This window comes from Epinephelus fuscoguttatus, linkage group LG20, assembly GCF_011397635.1.
Source record: "Epinephelus fuscoguttatus linkage group LG20, E.fuscoguttatus.final_Chr_v1".
Taxonomy (NCBI): Eukaryota; Metazoa; Chordata; class Actinopteri; order Perciformes; family Serranidae; genus Epinephelus; species Epinephelus fuscoguttatus.
In genome coordinates this window covers 26,175,614-26,196,707 of record NC_064771.1, presented here as the reverse complement: position 1 = coordinate 26,196,707, position 21,094 = coordinate 26,175,614, and the positions used below count along the sequence as shown (strand labels likewise).

Sequence of the window (21,094 nt, the reverse complement as noted above, 5' to 3'; positions counted from 1 at the left end):
TTTACTGGCCACTCACCTTCTTGGATTTTCTCCTCAGCCTATGCCCTCTGTACCAGTCTGTTGGAGAGCAGAATTATGTTACATGTAAGCTGCTTTTCACCAACACAGTACACAAGAAGAATAAGAACTTTGCACTTAAATATTTTACGGGGAGACACTTCAGGTGAAAACATAGGTGGTCAATTTTGAGATTTGGGGCTATATGCTTTTATAACATGCCTTCGCTTAGATTAGTGGGAAAAAAACACCCAAAAACACAATGGAGTGCTCATTGTAGCTCAAATATCTGCTCTGGAAATGTACACAAAAAGTACATATTTAAAAGTTGAGAAACTTGAATTACAAAAAGTAAGTTCATGTTTACATTACAGGGCTTAAAGCTCAATTCCTACTCCCCCCCAAGATCAGATCTTTCTGCCTAAACTGTTGACATTCATGTTTGAAGTGACCCCTATTTGACATCAGCATAAATGGATCTCTGCCCTGAAACGCCTCACATGCAACCAATGACATCTCACGTCACATATGTGAAACAGGTATCTGGGGAAAAAATGAGTGGCACAATGGTACAAAAGTTCATCTTCTGAATGATTTGCTTCAGAGGTCGGAAGACAATTCATAATATGCTGAGGAGGGGACTGATCCCTGTTCCTACGGGCCAGGCACTCTCACAAACAGAAACACGTGGCTAGGAACACAAAAGTCACAGCTATAGCTCTATTAGCAGCTTCCACCCAGTAGCTCAGTGGTTAGAGTGGCCGACTGTGGGTTTGATTCCTGCCTGCATCCCCCTTCTCTCCCCATTTCACAATTAGGTCTGTCCTGTCTAATAAAGCCAAAAAAATATTTTAAAAAAGAATTTCCAGGACTACATTTCAGTATCTCTGTCGGCACCTGACAGCAACACTGTCACAGCATGCAGGCAAGCTGTCCTCGTCGAAAAACGTCTGACAATCTAGTGGCTGTTGACTGGGGCTGTCTGAAGTGGTACGACTACAACAGCCTTCTGTAGTTTCAACAAACTGGTCCGACACTGTATGGTGAGTGATCTGTGGCTGCACAGTGCAGTATGATGTGGAAAAACCACAAATGTATGGTAAAAAGACACATGAATTCCGATATGACTGTTCTTATAGTGGTTGCATGGCCACTGATTGGATATGTATCAGATTTAGGGCCGTATATGAAAGTCAAAATCAGATCGGATCACATCTGTGGCACATCAAAGCTAAAAAACAAAATCGGATTCTGGCAAAATTGGCTTGAAATGTGAACGCAGCCCAATTGTCTTAATGTAATTAATCAACTGAGGAAGTTTCATGGTGATATCTATTAGCTAAAAGTTTGACCCCATTCACCTGCAGTGTCACTCCTTACTAAGGTAAACTATTTTATTAATCAATTCACAATAAACAATGACATTAAAGTTAGAAAATAACACTGAATACAACATGCTGTTCATTTACAGGAACACACCATCATTATCAATATTGCTATATTTATATTTTACCTTACTGAACACATGTAGAAACATTTGACAAAACAAAAGAGGTACTAGTAATGACAGGAAAATAATGCCCGACAATGGCGTGTCAGCTCTGATCATGCATGTCATCACTAAGCCTGTTCTCACCTTCATGTGTCTCAAGTATGTGCACTGTGTCTCCAATCTGCAGCGACAGCTCCTCCTCTCCCCGGGCATCATAGTTATAGATTGCTGGAGAAAGATGAGAGAGGACAATATAAGGAGGAGGAGATATTACAGGAGGAGGAAAAAGGCAATAAAGCGTTTGGCTCCCTTGTGGCGCTAATTGTGTGCCATTGCAATGTGTAATAGAGGCATCACACATCCACAGGATGTCCACCCACGCAGTCTGACACAGTGATGGTTGGGCCTTTCACCATCGATGCTGTAATATCAACACACTTCTACCGCCCACTGCAAAGAAACCAATAATGACGGAGAACGCCAAAACAACAATAATGCCGGTGGAAAAACAGATTTGCACAGAATTACAGGATGGAGGCAAAGAGATAATAAAATACTGCAGAGTTCCTGATTTTCTTAGGTGTTCTGAGACAAAACAAACAGGTGACATGAAGATGACTGTCTGGCTCTCTAGTCAACACTACAAAAACATATTTCTGTCTGTATTGTTTGTTTGCTGAATGAACAGAATCAATAGAGCACATTACAGGTGGCTCCCAAAATTGGTTGGCAAATCACCAGCACATTGTGGGGAGTAAAATGAAGTTGCCAAAAGGAAAAGTGTGTTGGCACCTACAGAATTCATTTGAGTGGAATTAATACATCTCTCTTTGAGGCAACTTAAAGAGCAGAGCCCCATCTGAGAGGATATAGTCCTTAATACAAGTGGGAAAATGTGGATACCTGTGGACAAATCTGACATGTCATGCTTTTTTTGAGACAAATATGCTTAAAAAAAACTTTGCAGTGCTATAAAAACCTTCACACAACATTCCTAGGTATCCTCAAAAAAACTCATTGCTTAGGCTTCACTTTAATTGACATTCATTGAAATGCAGAGGACTATCTTTGGAACAATGCTTTACTACAATCAACATTATCATTATTCAAAAAACATCGGAAAAGGATTCTAATTTGTAAAGATTAATAACAATTGTGGATTTCTCTAATGCACCTCATCTTCTTAATATGAACATTTTTGCAATTTGCACATTTCTATCATAATTTTGCATTGCTGCTTTGATGAATTATTCATCTTTTTTCTCTGTTTTTCTCTGAAGTATGACTAGTGTTATTTGATAGGTAGCTCCTGTAGAGCGGGTATCAGAAAATGCAACCTATACCTGAGGCGATCCTTTCCCTTTAAATCTATTGCGACGCGAGCTATGTCGTACGTCATGGAGCGAAGGAGAGAATCTGCTGTGTGGAGGTATTTCACACTATTTCAACTGCTGTTGCACAATTGTTTATTTTTGTTAAAAATAAATAGTTCATCATTGCATTAATCTGTTTCATCTTGTTTCATTTTATCAGAACTGTGTATTCATCAACGCCTGATGGCTCTAGTCTTGTCTGTTCTACATGTAAAGGTATATAGCTTTTTAGGTCAACCATGGTATCGGATCGGTATCGGGTATCGGCTGATACTCCAAGCCACAGCATCGGGATTGAAACGGAAAAAGCTGGATCGGTGCATCTCTATTACAGAGCAAGATAAATGAATTGAACAAACAACAAAAATCAGTCAGACTGTTAAAATGGAGGGGGTGGGTGTACAGTCAGTGTTAAACTGCATAGGCCAGTTTGAACAGGTGGGTTTTGAGATGGGACTTGAAGGATGTTATGCTGTCGCACTGTCGACTGCGTGGAGGTAGGGAGTTCCAGAGCCTGGGGACAGTGCAGCTGAAAGCCCTGGTACCCATGGATTTCTAGGTTAGTGTAAAGGGTTAAGGTTGAAGTCTAAGGAAAGAGCTGCTAGTTTGAAATGTTACACAGTATTAAAATCCTCTTAACAGGAGCTACTTGCTGTTTGGATCTATTGGTTTCTTTTCTGTAAGGTATCTTCATAAGCCATTTTTGGCTTCTAAACACTCCCATACAATGTTAAAACTCCTTTTAAATTCTTGCTGTCTTTTTTAATATAAATGTACATGTGCAAATAAGGTAAAAACTTTCCACTAAATGTAATCAAAATCTGTTAACATGTATTTGCAATATCCTGCTAACAAGCAGTGACAGCACAGTGGTGCAGTGGTTTGCAGCAAGATGGCGTGGGGGGGTTTGAACACCAGGGTGGGAGGGCCCCTCTGGAGTTCGAATGTTCTCCCCATGTCAGCGTGGGTTTTCCCCAGGTACCTCCCACAGTCCAAAGACATGCAAATTAGGTTAATTGGTGACTCTAAATTGCCCGTAGGTGTGAATGTGAGCATGAATGGTTATTTGTTTCTATGTGTCAGCCCTGTGATAGTCTGGCGACATGTCCCGCCTCTCGCCCACTGTCAATTGGAAAAGGCTCCAGCACCCCCGCGACCCCTAACAGGATAAGCGGTTACAGAAAATGAATGAATGAATGTTAACAAACAAACAGAAAAAAAGCAAATGGGGCACAAAACAACAAAATCATTAGCAAAAGTAAAATTCTAACTAATAGTCAGTACCACATGAAACACATTTCTTTTCCTCTCCATAAAGATCTCTGTGGACTCAATTTAATTGTAGATGTACCAATATAATGCAGGCTATTCTCTATCTACTGTCAGAGCTCCATCAACATGTCAAGGTCACGTTATAAAGACAATAAAATCCTGACTGGTGGCACTTGTTCTTTCATTCAGTGAGAGGTAAACAACATGTCGCTGTCAAACCAGCCATGACCGACACCTGTCTTTCCAACAAGGCCCCCCCCCTCCACACACACACACATACACAAGTGTGCACTCATCCTACACACAACCTATACACTGACATCATGACAGGTGACTGTGCTGACGGAGGTGTTCATTTTGAGAGGACACCTGCAGGGAGAAATGGCACAAGTGTGTGTGTGTGTGTGTGTGTGTGTATGTATGTCCTGCTGAGGGAATGCATGCAGGGCCGCTTCCACAGAGGTTTCAAGAGGTGAATGACGACTTAATTAAAAAAGACCCTCCCTGCAGGCACTGAAGCCTTCCCAGCTTGCTAATGGTACAAGTGAATCGACCGTTTTCTCCCACAATCACAGGGGCTTATTATATTTCAATACCATATCAGGTGGCATGCAGTACTTTTTTTTTTGTTAACACTGAGCTCTTAAGTTGTTATGGTGGACAATTATCTAGAACAAAGGGTTTCTGTTTTGTCGCTTCTGCTACTGGGGTGAAATCATTTAATGTGTCCTACACCCACATGGGAGTCTTTTCCTGTAACAGATCATCGGAAAGTATGTGAAGTCAACAAATCTTCCTTGTGTTTTTAAAATGCTGGTCAAAAAAAAGGAAGTATACCAACATTTTTTGGCATATCCTCGGTATCTGCTACTGTCACTTAATTAACACATTAAGTCATCTTCTCAAATAATACTAAAAAAAATCTTTGAAAGGGGAAGCAGATCTACTCTTTCTCACTCATTAAGAAATTCTGGATCTGGCCTTGCACCCTGCCCACCACCACTGCTTGCAGTAGAATTTTACTTTTGCTCTCTGCTTTTTTCCAGTGCTGGTACACCGCTAAAACTAAGTGGGGAGAGCCCATGTTGTGTCAAAGTCTGTTCCCATGTCAGTATGTGTTTCCTGTATCAGACAGCGATTGGCTTTCATATTAGTGACATACATACCTAATCTGGTTTGCCTGTCTGAATATTAGTTTTTCCAGAAGTGCACAGACATTGTCCCCTTCAGTAGAGGAATGTGAAAACACCTCTCCAGTGACAAATTTTGCACAGATACAAGTCAGTATAGTCAGGGTCAGAGATTTAGATGGGACATAAATAGAAGAAAAACATATTTCTGAGTGGAGGGGGACTTTAAACAAAGCAGTGACTTGTTTTAAATCACAGTAACAAAGGCTGCTCTGAAAACAGAGACAACTAATTAGCACACTATGTGACAGCTATAGAAGGCGTCAGTCAACCTTGTAAGACTGTATAATCAAGTACTCAAGACATCATAAGACAACTTTTAGAAGGTACAAAGAGGCCGAATAAATACTAGCTGACCGGTCTATAACTTGCAAACACTGTAAAACGTTTGTTATTTGGCAAGAGGAAATGTCTCAAAAATAATTACAACATAATACAAAAACAAAGAGGAAGACTGGTCAGTGGTCAAGCAGACCATCACCACCACTGACCAAGATGTTTATTGAGATGTCTGTTGAAAACCATCATGAAATTCAGCCTCAAAAATGACTGTGCAACTACGCAATACCTCCGTCTGTATCCGATGTTCAGCATGTATAGCATAACTCAGGCAGCCAACCACTTCAACATTGAATGGAGGGTATGAAATGCCATGTGTAGCCTGTTCCATTCAGCCCTGTGTTGTTTTGTTATCAAAGTGTATGTGCATATACACGTGCGTGTCCACAATGCATTTTGTGATCCCCAGAACAATCCAACGAGCCCAGCGAATCCACCAGAACACGAGCTACGGGCTGACAATGGAACAAAGACCCCAGGAAATGAATTCAGTGGTACCACACTGGGATACAAAAAGGTACCTACAGGGGGAGAAAGCAACAAAACAATCAAAAGGGAGGTGGGATTAATCTATGAGCAGCCATCAGAGAGCAGCCTAGTCACTGTGCAGCGGGGTGCGCTCAATTAAACTATCATTAAGAGTGGCCAGAAAAGCCTGTAAAGCCATCAACTGCTGCATCTGTGGGTTTGTTTGGAACTGGGTCACAGGTCCAGCTGATGCAGCATGTTATCTAAATGGCAGGTGCTGGGAGGGAGCAGCCCAAACAAACAGCTTTCTGATAGACATAAAACATCATATTTCATCAGAAAATGAAAAACTGCCCCTGTGATCACCGCAAATGAGATTAGGTCTTCTATCAAACAAATGGGAGTTCAGAGAACTGGGGAGATTCTCACTGGGCAGGAGGTGCAATCACAAAATGAGCGCAAATGACACCCTGGGAAGATGCTGAGTAAATGACAACCATCAAACATAACCCTGACATGTGAGGCAATGATGGTGCAATTTAACACGGAACCAAAGTGATTCTTGTCGCGTGGGGTTTGAATGACAGCTCTGATTACTCATAAACCTGTATTTGCATACCCAAGAGTAAACTGATGTCAATTTGGAAGCAGTGAGGAAGAGAAAATCTATCAGGAGGAAAAAGACGAAGAGGATGAGGAAGTGGACCATATTCTCCCAGGAGAATAGCATGCAAATGATTTTTTTTTTCTTTTTTTTGGGGGGGGGGGGGGGGGCATTATAAACAGTGGCATCATTTGCCGGGGGCTCATTATCATACATAACCTCTTGCATAAGGCTGTGCAAACTCAGAGAACATTATCATCAGAGGAACCGAGTCAGGAATCAGATTACAGACCTATCCACTTAGGCAACGCACGTCTACGCCCTCTCCACAATTATAAGCAGACTCATATAAACACTGGACTGATTGTAATTCTACACTTTGGGCTCACTAATAACCTGCACTAATCCACGCAGAGTATAACATATCATTACACTCAGATGAGAATACAGTGTACTGATGAAGGAGGGGTGGGAAAAAAAGGGAAGAAAAAGAAGTGCATAGAAAATGCTCGCTGGAAAGAGACTGAGCCTCTTGATGTTTTGTATAAAGTCCCCGTGGGCTGCGAGCCCGCAGAGGGAGCCAGCCAGGAAATCCCAGACAAGAGGATTCTCCAGGAGGAAAAGGCAGAGCGGAGCATGAGGCAACTCTCAGTCTGGTTGGGCTGGCCTTTTGAAGAGCCAAACAGGCAGAAAATCCTGCAGTGTCAAGCAGCAGGTAGGTGACGTCAAGGGCTCTGTCCTACCACCACATCACATCTCTGCAGCAACTCAGTTCAGCCAGAGTGAACATCTGTGTGAAAGACCCCTGTGAGATTTTTTTGCAAGCTGGAAATAATTTTTGTATTAATTGATTTTGAATTGAACTGTGACCCAGTGAGTCAAAATTGAACCGTAATATCATCCAATGTTCCCATTTGTGTATTCACTGCAGACACCTTGTCCCCTGTTAATCCCTTTTGCGATGTTAAAAGGAACATTACAGTATAATACACGCAACCTGTGCATGTTGTGCAGTGTCATTCAGTCTAATTTAATGCTGACTCTGGAGCTGACATGATCAGCTAATTCCTTGATTGCTCAATTCGCTAAGTTGCACCCTCCTTGGTTGTCAGATCTTCACACCCCACATATCAATATGGCATTTTGCAGCATCATTAAGAAATATTCCAAAGGAAATGACAGCAAATTTCTGAAATAATAGTTGTAAAACATGCCAGAAGAGTAAACAGAAGGGACTACATTAAGCATTTTAGAGCTACATTCAAAATATAATTTGTCGGTGGAGGATTGTGAACAAAGCGGACATTAAAATCAAGGAAAAAGCTCAGCATTTCCAGTGCAAGCATCAGGCACTCCATGTTTTTAGAATTCATGTGGATAAACATATAGAGGTAGGCCAATATTGGAGATATAATGATAATAAAAATTTCATATTCACATTATCATGGTTATCAGTGTCACTGCGGTATTGTTAAAATGTGCTAAACATGTTTAAAAAGTACTGATAACATCATTAGACGTCAATCAAGTTTATCTAGAAAACCACAATTAAAACAAGCCGCACTCTGCACTTTTTGTTTGCATACACATTAAAGTATCATATCATTAAATTTGCTGCACAAGTCAACATGTCTTTGAAAATGCCTCGTGTCTGTGTCACTTTTGATGAGAAAAAGGAACCACAACTGGGTGTCCCTGCATGCCTTTGTCTGAGCTACAACTGTTGTTAACTTTTGTTGATGCTGGACTTTATAAAGCATGGTAACTAAATATGGTTTTGTATTATAATTTAAAAACTTTAAAACACAGTAATACTGTTAGAAATGTTACCGAGGTTTATTTATTTATTTTTAGTTTCTAGGTTTTTTTTTTTAAGCTAACATTAAATTATGAACACATGTAGCTTTCACTATCTAATATTTATTTTAGCCCATAGGTAGCAAAACTTAACTATCCTGCTTTTCTATTTCTTCAAAGAGGCTAACAGCCGCAAATGGTTTACAACTACCTAACCTAAAGTTAAAACATAATTAACTTCAGCTGTCTTTGTTGCTAACATGCTATGTTCAGCTAGCTAGTTAAAACATTAATACTGTCAAAAATTTTACCAGGGAAACCTGTGGCCATTTCATTCCTAGTTTTTTAGCTTGGTTTTAAGCTTACATTTGATTATGACTACAGTACAGGTAGCTTTCATTAATATCTATTTTAGCCCATAGCTAGCAAAATTAAATTATCCCGCTTTTCTATTTGTTGGAAGAGCAAACAGCCTCAAATGTTTACAACTACCTAACCTAAAGTTAAAACAAAATTAACTTCAGCTGTCTATGTTGCTTACATGCTATGTAATATATATAATTAATACTAACTGTCAAAAATTTTACCAGGTAAACCTGTGGACATTTCATTCCTAGTTTTAGTTTTTAGCTTGTTTTTAAGCTAACATTTGGTTATGACTACATGTAGCTTTCACTATCTAATATTTGTTTTAGTCCATAGCCCAACTACCTAACCTAAAGGTAAAACACAAGTAACTTCAACAGTCTTTGTTAGTTAACATGCTGCGTTTAGCTATCTAGTTAAAACAGTAGCATTAACTGTCAAAAATTTAACCTGGGAAACCTGTGACCATTTCATTCCTAGTTTTAGATTTTTAGTTTTATTTTAAGCTAACTAACGTTATATGACTTTGTAGTTTTCACTATCTAATATCTATTTTAGCCCATAGCTAGCAAAATTTAATCATCCTGCTTTTCTATCTGTTTAAAGAGCAAAAAGCCTGAAGTGGTTTACAACTATCTAACCTTACGCTAAAACATAAGTAACATTAACTTCAACTGTTAGCTAACATGCTACAGGCAGCTAGCTAGTTAATGTCAGTTAGTGTCTTACCTTGGAGCAAAAGAGGGTTGTTTTGTTTTGTTTTTTTAATCTTCAGTGGTTTTATGTGTGAATCCATATCCAGCATCTTTAGACCTTAGACCTTTGGCTTTGAAAAAGCAAAAAATATGACCATTTCGGCATTTTTCCTTCTTGAATCTTAACAAGCAGCAACCATTAGCATAACTAACGCCTGGGAGGACTAGTTATGGTTGCTAACGTAGAACTGGACAGTGGCTGTTCTAAGAAGAGGCTTAACGAAGGTTCAACTGGCACAAAAATGAACAGAAACGATTTTGATTTAAGTAAAAATACACAACATTCCCTACTTACAGCTTCTCAACAATTCTTAACCGCTTTTCTATTTTTTTAAAGAGCAAACAGCCTCAAATGGTTTACAACTACTTAAAGTTAAAACATAAGTAACTTCAACTGTCTGTGTTTGCTAATATGCTATGTTCAGCTAGCTAGTTAACGTTAGCTAGTGTCTTACCTTGGAGCAAAACAGTTTCCTTTTTTAAATATTTTTGGATTGTGTGAGTGAGGTCTACTACATTGTTTAATTCATACCCACCACCTCTCCTTTGGGTTATTTGGCTTTGAAAAAGCAAAAAATATGACCATTTCGACATTCTTCCTTCTTCTTGAAGCTTAACAAACAGCAACCGTTAGCATAACTGCCGCCAGGGAGGCCGAGTTACGGTTGCTAATGTAGGACTGGACAGTGGCTGTTCTAAGAAGAGGCTTAACAAAGGCACAACTGGCACAAAAATTATCAGAAACTATGTTGACACTGCTTCATTTAAGTAAAAATACAAAACATTCCCTACTTACAGCTTCACAACAGACCTTTTCACAGCATTCAAGTCATTTTGACTTCTAATAGTGGGAAAGGCACAGGTGTTGCTAATATCACTAACGATGGCTCCCTTCTGTTCAAGAGTCCCAGTTAGTGACAGTGAGCCAGCATGCACATATACCAAGACCGTGAAATCAAAGCAGCAATTTTATTAATTGCCTACCGTGACATGTCAAAATGTCTTCTGTGGAAAAGGCCTGTTGACCTTCACAGCAGACATTTTGGAAAAAGCACAGGTAAGAGTGATAACATCAACGATGGCTCTGTTCTTTCAAGTGTCCCAGTAAGTTATTCTAACTTTAGTGGACCAGCATGTGTGCTTTTCCTACTACTGATTAGTAATTTTGTCGTAAAAATGTCAGAAAATGGTGAAAAAGGTGCTCCAATGTCTTCTTCTTAGGGCTGCCCCAACTAAGAATGTTCCTAGTTGACCAATAGTCGTCATTTAGGGCCATTAGTCGACTATTCCTACATATTTCTGATATTAATTTAATTATTAAATTATATACATATGGTTGAGTTGAAGGTGTGAGAAAGAATAGTATCAGTAACATTGTTAAAACTGTGCTACATTACAGAGAAATACAAAACCATACTAATGAACCTTCATTAATATAGGCCTATATTTTATCTACAAGTGCACGTCACACACTGAGCGAGCCGCCTGTTAATGACGCTGTGGGCTAATGGGCATGTAGCTACTTCCATGTTTCAGATGATACGTCATGTTTGTAGTCGACCAATGAAGATGAGTTTACATATCACCTTGGGTTCGTCCTTCACCTTCTCAAAATGATCCCACACTTTGGATTTCCTGCCCGACATGTTATTAACTAGCCTGTGGAATAACCGCAGGGTGGAAATTAACCTGACCCCTGAGTGTGTCCACTTCCTGTGTCTGTCCTTTCAAATTAAATACCCAAATGGTCATGGTCCAGTTTTTTTCTGCGACTAAGCAACCAATGAAATCTTGCAGACTAATAACCTTCATGGTCAACTAACATTTGGTCGACTATTAGGGGGCAGCCTTACTTGTTTTGCCCACTACTAAAAGATACTCAGTTTACAGTCATAGAGGAGTAAAGAAACCAGACATTCCAAACATTTAAGAAACAGGAATCAGAATTTTGACATTTTTTCCTTGAAAAGGAAGCTCTGATTATACAGAGAAACAATTGATTCAGTGAGGAAATATCTCTGATCTGTGATAAAAGTGATCGTTAGTTGCAGCTCTGCTTGGCTCCTGATCCTGTGACATTTCAGTTCTTGTGTCTATGATGCGCTCATGGAAACACCTAATTGATCCTGGCAGTAGCATATGCTTGTTTCAAAGATGAAGCCACACAGCCCAAGTCCACATGACCAGTACAGTAAAACCGCAAATAGCTCACAAAATCAGTTACACAGTTATGTCACCTGATTTTAAAACTGAGGGTACACAGTTAATTAAGCTCTTGTACCATCCCAATCATGCCTATTGGTTTTGCCTTATTTAGAGCAAGGGCAAATGAAGAGTACAGACAGAACAGCCCAAGCGCATATGACACAAAGAGAGAGAATCGTGGAGAAAATAGTAATGCACAGTAATAAAGAGCAAGGGAATATGAATTTAATACAGTCCTTAACTTGAATGAGGAGGAGTTCAATAAGCACACAGTGGACTGAGAACGCCCTTTTCCAGGCAGCAGGACAGAATAGAGGATGATTATTACACTCCAGCTGCACTATGGGTCTCTGAGGCAAGACAGAGGAGTCAGCAGAGAGGGGTTACACACACACACACACACACACACACACACATACACACACACACAGACCACATACTGTATTCTCTAAAGGACATGTCTGACTGTAAATGACTGACTGACTTAAGAGATCTAAAATTATATACCTCTTACTACCTAAGTACATGAGACTGCATGGCTACATTATACATCTAATCATATAAATATAATGCATCTATGTTAATGGATTCAACAGAGAACTCATTCATTTAAAAGCATCATCATCAAAGCATCACCTCACAGAGGATTAAATTCAACTTTCCAGAGATGGAAGATGCTTCTATCCAGACGCATTATGTAGGGCTCAATTTTAAAATGTTCCCTAATTTAGCAACACATAAAGATGTCTTTTGAGGCCGGTGCTGTAATTGTGAAGATGCTACAATTTTTTCCCACCCATGTCACAAGTATCTCAGTAATTTCAAGGGCGAGATTTTTACGATGAATTCCTACAAGGAGCTGGATTTGGCTTCATGTCCAGCTGGCGAAATGTTTTTAAATGAGCCTTTAGAGGACACGACGGGAGTGGGAAACAAACACACCCTTGTCTGACATCAACCTGCTGAAGTCGTTTGTATGGGACAAATGTGAGCTGATGGAGGTGCCGTTGCAGGTGTTTACTGTGTTTCCCTGATGAGCCCTGCTGGTGGTGAGACGGAGCTGGCTGCGGTGAGCTCGGCTGCAGAGCTGACAGGTATTCTTCAGGGATCTGCCAAATGCTGTTAGGGTAACGGGAGGAACATTGGCCTGCAGGGGGGGAGGGAGGCGGAAGGACCTGGTGTATCTACTGAATCTCTGCACTGTCTGCGCCCTCTAACACACTCCTCTGCTGGAGTCCCTCAATGATACACACTAAAGAAACTCAAAGCTCATTGTGTGTATTTCTGAGGTCAAACAAACATGTTGAACGCGTATGATCCCTGATAAAACATTCACAACGCCATTTCAAATCCTGCATGTTTACATCCATGATTACTAGCTTGCAGTCTTCTTCCCCGCCTTTGCATTTCTTGGCACGTTACCGGCACGTGAAGTTCAGTGGAATAATGTGAAACCATTGGTAGGAATGTGAATCACGTCACCTGCAAGGTCAAAACTCCACAGGGTCCCTTTAATATTTAAGAACTAAAAGGTTCCATCAGATTCTCAATATATTCATTTTCTTACATTTTCCAGATACAGTACACGCTATAATCAGCTAAATAAAGAATATTCGTGCATTATAGCTACAAAAGAGAAAGATGGGGGCGCTCTGATGGTCTGGAGGTTAATGTTTGTGACCGTGAGCCTCAAGGTACTCTGTTCATGAACTCATTCTCCGTCTGTTTCTCTTCTCATACACTGTTACCACTCTGTAAGCGACCCAATAATAAAGGCAAATTAAAAAAAAACAAAGATGCTTAATACATTTTTACCCCTCAGGCTACTTTAGCCTAAAAAGTCAAAACTGTGAAAAATTGCCGTCAGTTTCCAAGAGTTCAAAGAGTCATCTTATAATGTCTTCTTTTGTCCTACCAACTTTACTAAACACAGAGGTATTCATTTTGAAATTAAATGAAACAGAAGAGCTAGAGCCAGAAAATGTCTGGCAGATTACCTTAATAAATGACTTTAAACGATTAGTTGATTCAGGGTTTCCGTTATCCAGTAATTACTGTTTTTTGACCAGGAAAATCTGTCGTCCAATCATATTTAAATCTCTCATAATATCCGGTGAAAATATTACCACCATGTCCTAACTAAATGCAACATATTTGTATTCATGTGTAGTTGCCGTTTTTGTGTTTTTATGGTTCATTTCTAGAACGTATTAACATACTTTTTGGCTTTTCTTTTGTAGTTATTTTGTGTTTTATATTGCTTTTTTAGAGCTTTACATTTTTATTCATTCATTTTTATTTTTATTTTTTTTCTATATTGTCTGTCTGTAACTTATGTTGATGTTGGTCTTGGCCAGGACACTCTTAAAAAGAGATTTTTAATCTCAAGGGGTTTTCTGGTTAAATAAAGGTTAAATAAATAAATAAAAATAAAGGGAGTGTCTGCAACAAAATAAATATGCTTCTATTGTTTGCTGCTGGAAAGTTCTAAAAGGCAGTGACATCATGTTGTTATTTTGAGCTGAACTTTTGTTAGAAGTCCTGTTTCTATTTATTCCTGGCTTTGAAAGCTCTTCAGTGATCAAGGTATGGCTAAGTCTAAAAGTGCAATAGCTCCACATTTCACTTCAAAAACCTTGAAGGCTAATTTTTGCCCAACATTAAGCCCTTTTTAAACAGGAATTGTGCAAATTTGCAGGAAAGCCCAATCAGTCTTATTTCAGCATTGGCAGTATAAAAACAAAATCGGGGAGTGCAGCAAAATGCCGCCTATCTACTTATGTTTATACAGAATGCGTCTTTTTCGGGGCAATGGAGGGCGTGAGCAAGTAACAAAACGCGTAGCTCAGCGTGTGACGTAAACAGTGACATGGGAGGGAAGCCGCAGCTGGTCAGGCGGCGATAGTCAGGCAGTGATTCTCTCATAAGTTGGCCCGTTCTTCACCGTCCCTGTCATATGACAGTTAATGGCCTCTTCGTTTGTGAGGGCAAAGAGGGCACGCAATTCCTTGTCTCCCCAGTTGCTCATCTTCACAGTGTCTGTCAGGTTTGTGTTTCCCTCTTGCTACTAGCTGCTCGCTAATTCCTGCTATCAGCTGTTTCCTGTTAAATCCACCGCCAGTGGGTCGCATGTGCAGCGTTATCAACAGCTCCTCCCGTTGTGGAAGGTCGCCTCGGTCTGTTTAAACTAAACAGCAAAACGGCCCAACATTTGCAGAAAATCTGGCAGTGTAAAAGGGGCTTTAGATGCAGAGACAGAGACGGACAAAGACTTCTATCCGTACTCTGCGTTCACTTTATCTGTATTTCTGCATGTTTTCTCAGAGCTTACAAATGCGGACGAAACGGAGCGGTACCACCGGATATCGCGCAGACAGTGTAGTGCAGTTCAAGTGATATACCGTATATGACTGTAGGAGACAACAAAGAAACTGAAATAATGAGTAATATATAATAATATATAGAAATATATAGTGAAAATGGTGAAAGGAATCCCAGATATTGGGATGTTTTTCAGATATGTTATTAACATTTTTACCAACATTTTATTGTTACTTGTTGGCCATTTTATGAATATATTTTAGTTGTTGTTGTTGTTATTGGTTGTTGTGTGAAACTTTTGACTCCGCCCGCTTGTGCCATTTATTGGCTGTATCTATGCCAACCTAAGGGACACATGGAAATATGAGCTCAGTGATGTTTACAGCATTTCGATATCTATTTTTGTACATAAAGGGAGTATAGATGAGCCTTAATGAGGTGGCATTTTTAAGTGGTAACGTCTCAAGTCGACAGGTACGTGGTTTGTTTACATGGCATAACAGTATTGTTTTCAAGCTTAATAAACACAGAAACCTTGAATTGATTATCAAACTTGCTGACGCTTCGGTCAACTGACTGATCGATTCATCGTTTCAGCCACAATCCCAACCTGACATGGGTGACTCTTGCACACACAGGCTATGTGTTTCCATGAGTGGTAAGTGTGTCAAAGCTGAAGATTCATTGTCTCAAACTGAGTGTAAATGAAACCCATTAGGAGGAGATAATTGTATGAATGAACTCCCACAGTTCAAAATAACACTCAGGTGTCCCCTGTAGCACAATAGTTGACAAGATAAAAGTTGAATACAAAAGTATCAGCAATATACTAATAACCCTAAGAGCACTCAGAACATTCAGAGCATTCAGAACTCATCAGAATCATCCTGTTTGAGGCAGTCAAGGGATATTTCAAGGACTGGGAAATCGCAATTATTCTCATTTTCTTTAATTATTTTCTACTCTTACAGAGATCATTTCACTGTAATAGAAATGAAAGCCACTAAGTATGTTATTAAAACACACGGCGATGTCGTCCTCTGGGGTTTGGCTGAGATATTGTTTGCAATATATTCTGCGTCAGCTGTACGGTATGTTTGTAACACTCAGATGGAGAAAGAGCTTTCTCACTGATGTACACAGTGGGGAAAACATGATAATTAATTTCAAGTCCTTCTCTAATAGGGTTTAATAAGAGGTTTAGGCGTTCAGACGGAAGCCCGATGGTTCTAATTTAGAGGCAAATGCAGACAGTGAACCCGGGATTGAGAAATACCAACAAAATCACCCTTTTTCTTAAACCAATTATATACAACAGCCTTTTAGCTTTATCTGCAGTTGGAAAGTGGAGATAATGCTATTGTAATTAACCTGAAATGTATACGACAGCAGCTGAGCGAGGAGAGAGGAAAGCCCCGGGTCTCTCCCTCTCTCACACATTCCCTGTAGGACCAGATTTCTCCTCCCTCTGACTGGAAACAAGCAGGAAATGCCACTCGAGATTAATACTGTATCACAATAGATGGGGCCTTTCCAGTAAGCCAGGAGGAAACACTGATGCTTTTCATGGCTACAGGAAGATTAACAATACCTCTTTTTAAAAAAAAGATAAGGTAAACAGAACACTGTAGAAATATAATAGTGCACAGCGGAGGATGTGTGTGGGTTTGGGGGCATGAGGAGAGGTGAAGGGAGGAGCAGGTGGAGAAAAACTACAACGTGCCAGATCTGGATGCCAACAGCAGTAATACCTTTTGGCAGAACTTCCTGCCATGCACCAAGCTCCAACACAGGCCTCGGGGTACAATCTAACGCAGGCCGATTCCGAGTCGGCTTCCAATGCCTCTGCAGAGCCTTTAATTGAAAATCATCTTCCCAATACAACAGGGAGGGAGAGCAGAACGTGGCTCATTACAGAGCACCGAGCAAAGATTTTCACACAGAGTTTCTCACACAGCGGTCTCTGGTGTTATTTGTGGTAGAGTACGAGTATCTGCACTGGCTCTGCAAAGCAAACCTGTTTGCACTTTGCACAAACTTCTCATGAGCTTCACAATGAATAAGAGCTTACTTCATGACTCGTTGATTCAACAGGAGAATCATTAAAAGCCTCTTGAAAATACTAATCAAGACTTGAACATTTTTCAACTGCGGTAAACACATCTTTGGTTAAACAATGGGAAGAGATCACAGGGTTGTATTTATTCCATCCATACTCCGTTACACAGCATGGAGAAGTAAATTGGCAGAATCCACACAGATTAGCCTTTTGCACAGCAAGAAGTAGCTAATTATTTCCTGCCCTGTGTTACATCTCTTGTGATACGCATGCTAATGAGTGCATAATTACCTTCAAATATTTGAAGAAACTCCGCAATTGACTCAGCAAGTTTACTTTTGAAACCTCTACGGTGGCATTCTGCCAAAAATGTGGCTTCACCGACAAACATATGATGCCGTACTTGACCTTCGTCAGATGGTATTTGCCACATCTAGCAGCAGCAAGTAGAGCAGAAACAGCCATATGCAACAGGAAATGCCTAGGACCTGTTCTCTGTGCTGTTATTTATAATCACAAGGCTGAGGCTGTGTTCTACTGAAGCAGAAGTCACACTGGCAGTGATGAGAGAGCAGCATGGCGTCAATACTTTGAAATGTCCTACAGAAAAGGAGGAGGTCGGGAAGATCAGTAATAATGGTAGAAAAGGTTGCCTGCAGTCACCCACTGCTTCTAACCGCCAACATCAAACTGTCAGATAGTCTTAAAAGCCAGGCAGGCATCCTTGCGCAGCGAGGACCATTCAAAAGACAACTGTTGAATGCGCGGATAAAGCAGAGACTGCGGCACAAACACTTGGATCCAATTTAGCTGAAGAAAATATTTCTTAATATTCGTCAAGTGTACCTGCTCTACATCACATCACCTCTAAAATGTTCTGTGTTAAATTGCTGGAAAAGATGAAGTCAATTAACTCCCAGTATAATCCACTGAACCTTGCCACCCAACTGGTTTAGTCGCCCGGAGAACACAAAGATCCGACAATTAATTTGGCCTTAACATTGTAAGCTGTTGAAATTAACCACCACCCTGTTCTCCCTCTGATTGCAAAGCACTTTTTATAAAAGCAAGTACATAGCGTACCAGCCACTGACAACATCATCACTGGGCCTTTAGAAATACATCTATGATCAGTGGACCTTGGACTTGCTGCAGCACCAAAGCTTGAGAGTGTGAACCATTACCAAATTAATGACTGTTCTATATATACGCCGGCTGAATGGCTCATAACGACTGTGAAGGGACCTTGATTCCATCCCTTTTTAAAGCAGCAGTTTAATCAGCTCAGATGTGATTAGTATACATCAGCGTAAGCTTTCAAGAAGAAATAAAAACATGCATTTGAGGAATAATAATTTCCTCCTTTTCTAAATTAAATTTCAAGTAACACCTTTTACTACCCCATCAATTGTTTCATTTAATAACTTAAGTGGAGCAGCACAGGCCAGACGCGAGCTCTCGGAAACAATTTGCAGCCTGCAGCAAAACCAACAGTATGCATCTAATGATGTATTTATAGGCTCGATTCTTCTGTTGCCGTGTTTGCAGAGCCTCGCTTATTTGTTTACTTTCACTATCTCATAGGTTACGCGTCTGCTCAGAGACAAAGCTTGTGGTTTCACAAATGACTGTTGAGCATTTGATTTCAATCGCAGGGGAGATATTTTTAACCATTACTTCTGAAAGCATGACTGTACTGTTCTGATGATGCAGGAAACCCCTCAATTACCCTATAGCTGGGCCTGAGTCATGCTTCATATACAGTATAAAATACTAAATACACCTCAACTATAGCAATTCATATACTTTTTTCCCACAATTTAATTACTGACCACTTTTTTATGACTAGTGTTCTTTCAATGTGATGCATTTAACTGTGAGGATTTTTGGATTTCTCTGACACACTCCTATCACAGAGTATTTGCGCCAAGCTCCATATTCAACATACTTCCATAACACGTCAAATTTGACTTCATTTATACTAGAACCCCTTAATTGTCACTATCGATAAGCATAAAGCTCACAGTAAGTCTGCATAACGGTCTTGCATCATAAATACTACTATTGTAACAAACACTAACTGCTCTTCAGCCACACTCTATGCTTTACTGTAAAAAAATCCTTGAACATTAACAGGCTGCTGTTGAAGAATACAGAGATGCAACAGCTTCTCAACTAATCAACTAGTCGATTCACAGAAAATTAATTGGCCCAAAGGGGGGCGCTATAGCAACCGATTGAAATTGCAAACTTTGAATGGGCATATCTCATGCCCCGTATGTCATAGAGACATGAAACTTTGCACAGAGATGCCTCTCCTCATGAGGAACACATTTGCCTCAAGAACCCATAACTTTCGGTTATACAGATTGTCCGCCATTTTGAATTTTTTGAAAAACACTTAAAATCGATCTCTTCCTAGGAAGTTTGAGCGATCTGCATGAAACTGGGTGAACATAATCTAGGGAGCAATATCTAAAGTTCCCTCTTGGCAAAAGTTGGAAAACTTACTCAAACTGAGCTTCTATAAGGCAATGAATATTGTGGAGGGCGTGGCTCATCACATAAAGGTGTATAACATCTCAAGGGTTTCACCCATCACCACGCAACTTTGTAGGCATATGACCACACATAATCTGAGGGGACCCCTCCATTATTGACCCCATCAAACAAAATGGGGGCGCTAGAGAGCTAATTTCTTATCTAGGCCTAACCGCCATATTGATTTTTACTAAACTTGGTAGATATGTAGAACAGGACGCCTCAAGGTGACTGGAGAAATTAAACTCTAATTGGCAACTGGGTGGCGCTATAACAACAGAAAAATGCTTAAAAATGACTAAAATGCGACCGATCGCTGTGGCTCACCCTGTGGCCCAATGTTTGGGGGGTTTTTTGTAATTTTTGGTATGACTAAGTCATGGTATGGTATGCTGTACATAATCATGGAAACTGTCAGTGTGTCATTCTGTCAGTCAGTCATTCTGTCTGTCCCACGTTTTTCTACTCACTGATGTGGTCAATCTATGTGAAACTGCACACAGGCATTGAGGACTGCCATAGGTAGAAGGTGACAAAGCTACCAATGGGTATGGACTAGTACATGATAATAAACAAATATCTTCGGGATTTCTAGACTGCTGGTTGAACAAAAATTAATCAAAAACAATGAAAATAATCATTAGCTGCAGCCGTTTTCAACCTATGTTGGATTTTTACACCAGTTTAGTAGCACTGAAACAATTGACGAGAAAAAAATTTAAATTTTGATAACTGATTTATCATTTTAGTCACAGTTTTGGGAAATTTCGCTTTTTTCTGATGTTTTATAGATCCAATTTGATCAGGAAAGTAATCGTAGCTGTATATGTGTATCACTTTAACTGACCTAGCTGTATCCAGCACCCACGTGCAAATACAGAGGAGGGCTTCAGTATAAAAGTTCAGGTAGATGATCTGATGGCCGGATAAAAATTCATTTCATGTCTCCACGATCTCTGTCTTCTTTTTTAAAACAAAAGGGACACTGAGGTGTCAGTAACCGCAGTGAGACGACTTCATCTAAATCCCCCAAGGTTGATCACAGAGTAGAGCTGCCACTCACTGAAATCTAAAACTGCCTCAGGGGCCCACCAACATCTGAGCTGCATCGCTCTGACTTTATCAAGTATTTAGCCCCACACACACACACACACACACACACACACAAAAGGCCATTTCATCAAATGCCAGCCGTACTGAAAGGCTGTCTCTTGCTGCACGTGGCAATCCCAAGTCCGTCTGCGACCACAATCAATGACTGACACCTCCATTACAAGTCCCCAAAACAACCCACGGGACATTTTAAAGGTGACAA

At 40.1% G+C, this 21,094-nt stretch overlaps 1 protein-coding gene across 1 annotated transcript in view; it reads right to left on the bottom strand.

Moving 5' to 3' along the window:
• The window catches only part of dock1 (dedicator of cytokinesis 1), a 292,979-nt gene that overhangs the window by 255,572 nt on the left and 16,313 nt on the right, over positions 1-21,094 (bottom strand). The window contains 2 exon segments of the mRNA XM_049564198.1: positions 17-57; positions 1,634-1,717. Of these exon segments, the coding sequence (XP_049420155.1) occupies positions 17-57; positions 1,634-1,717 (125 nt within the window).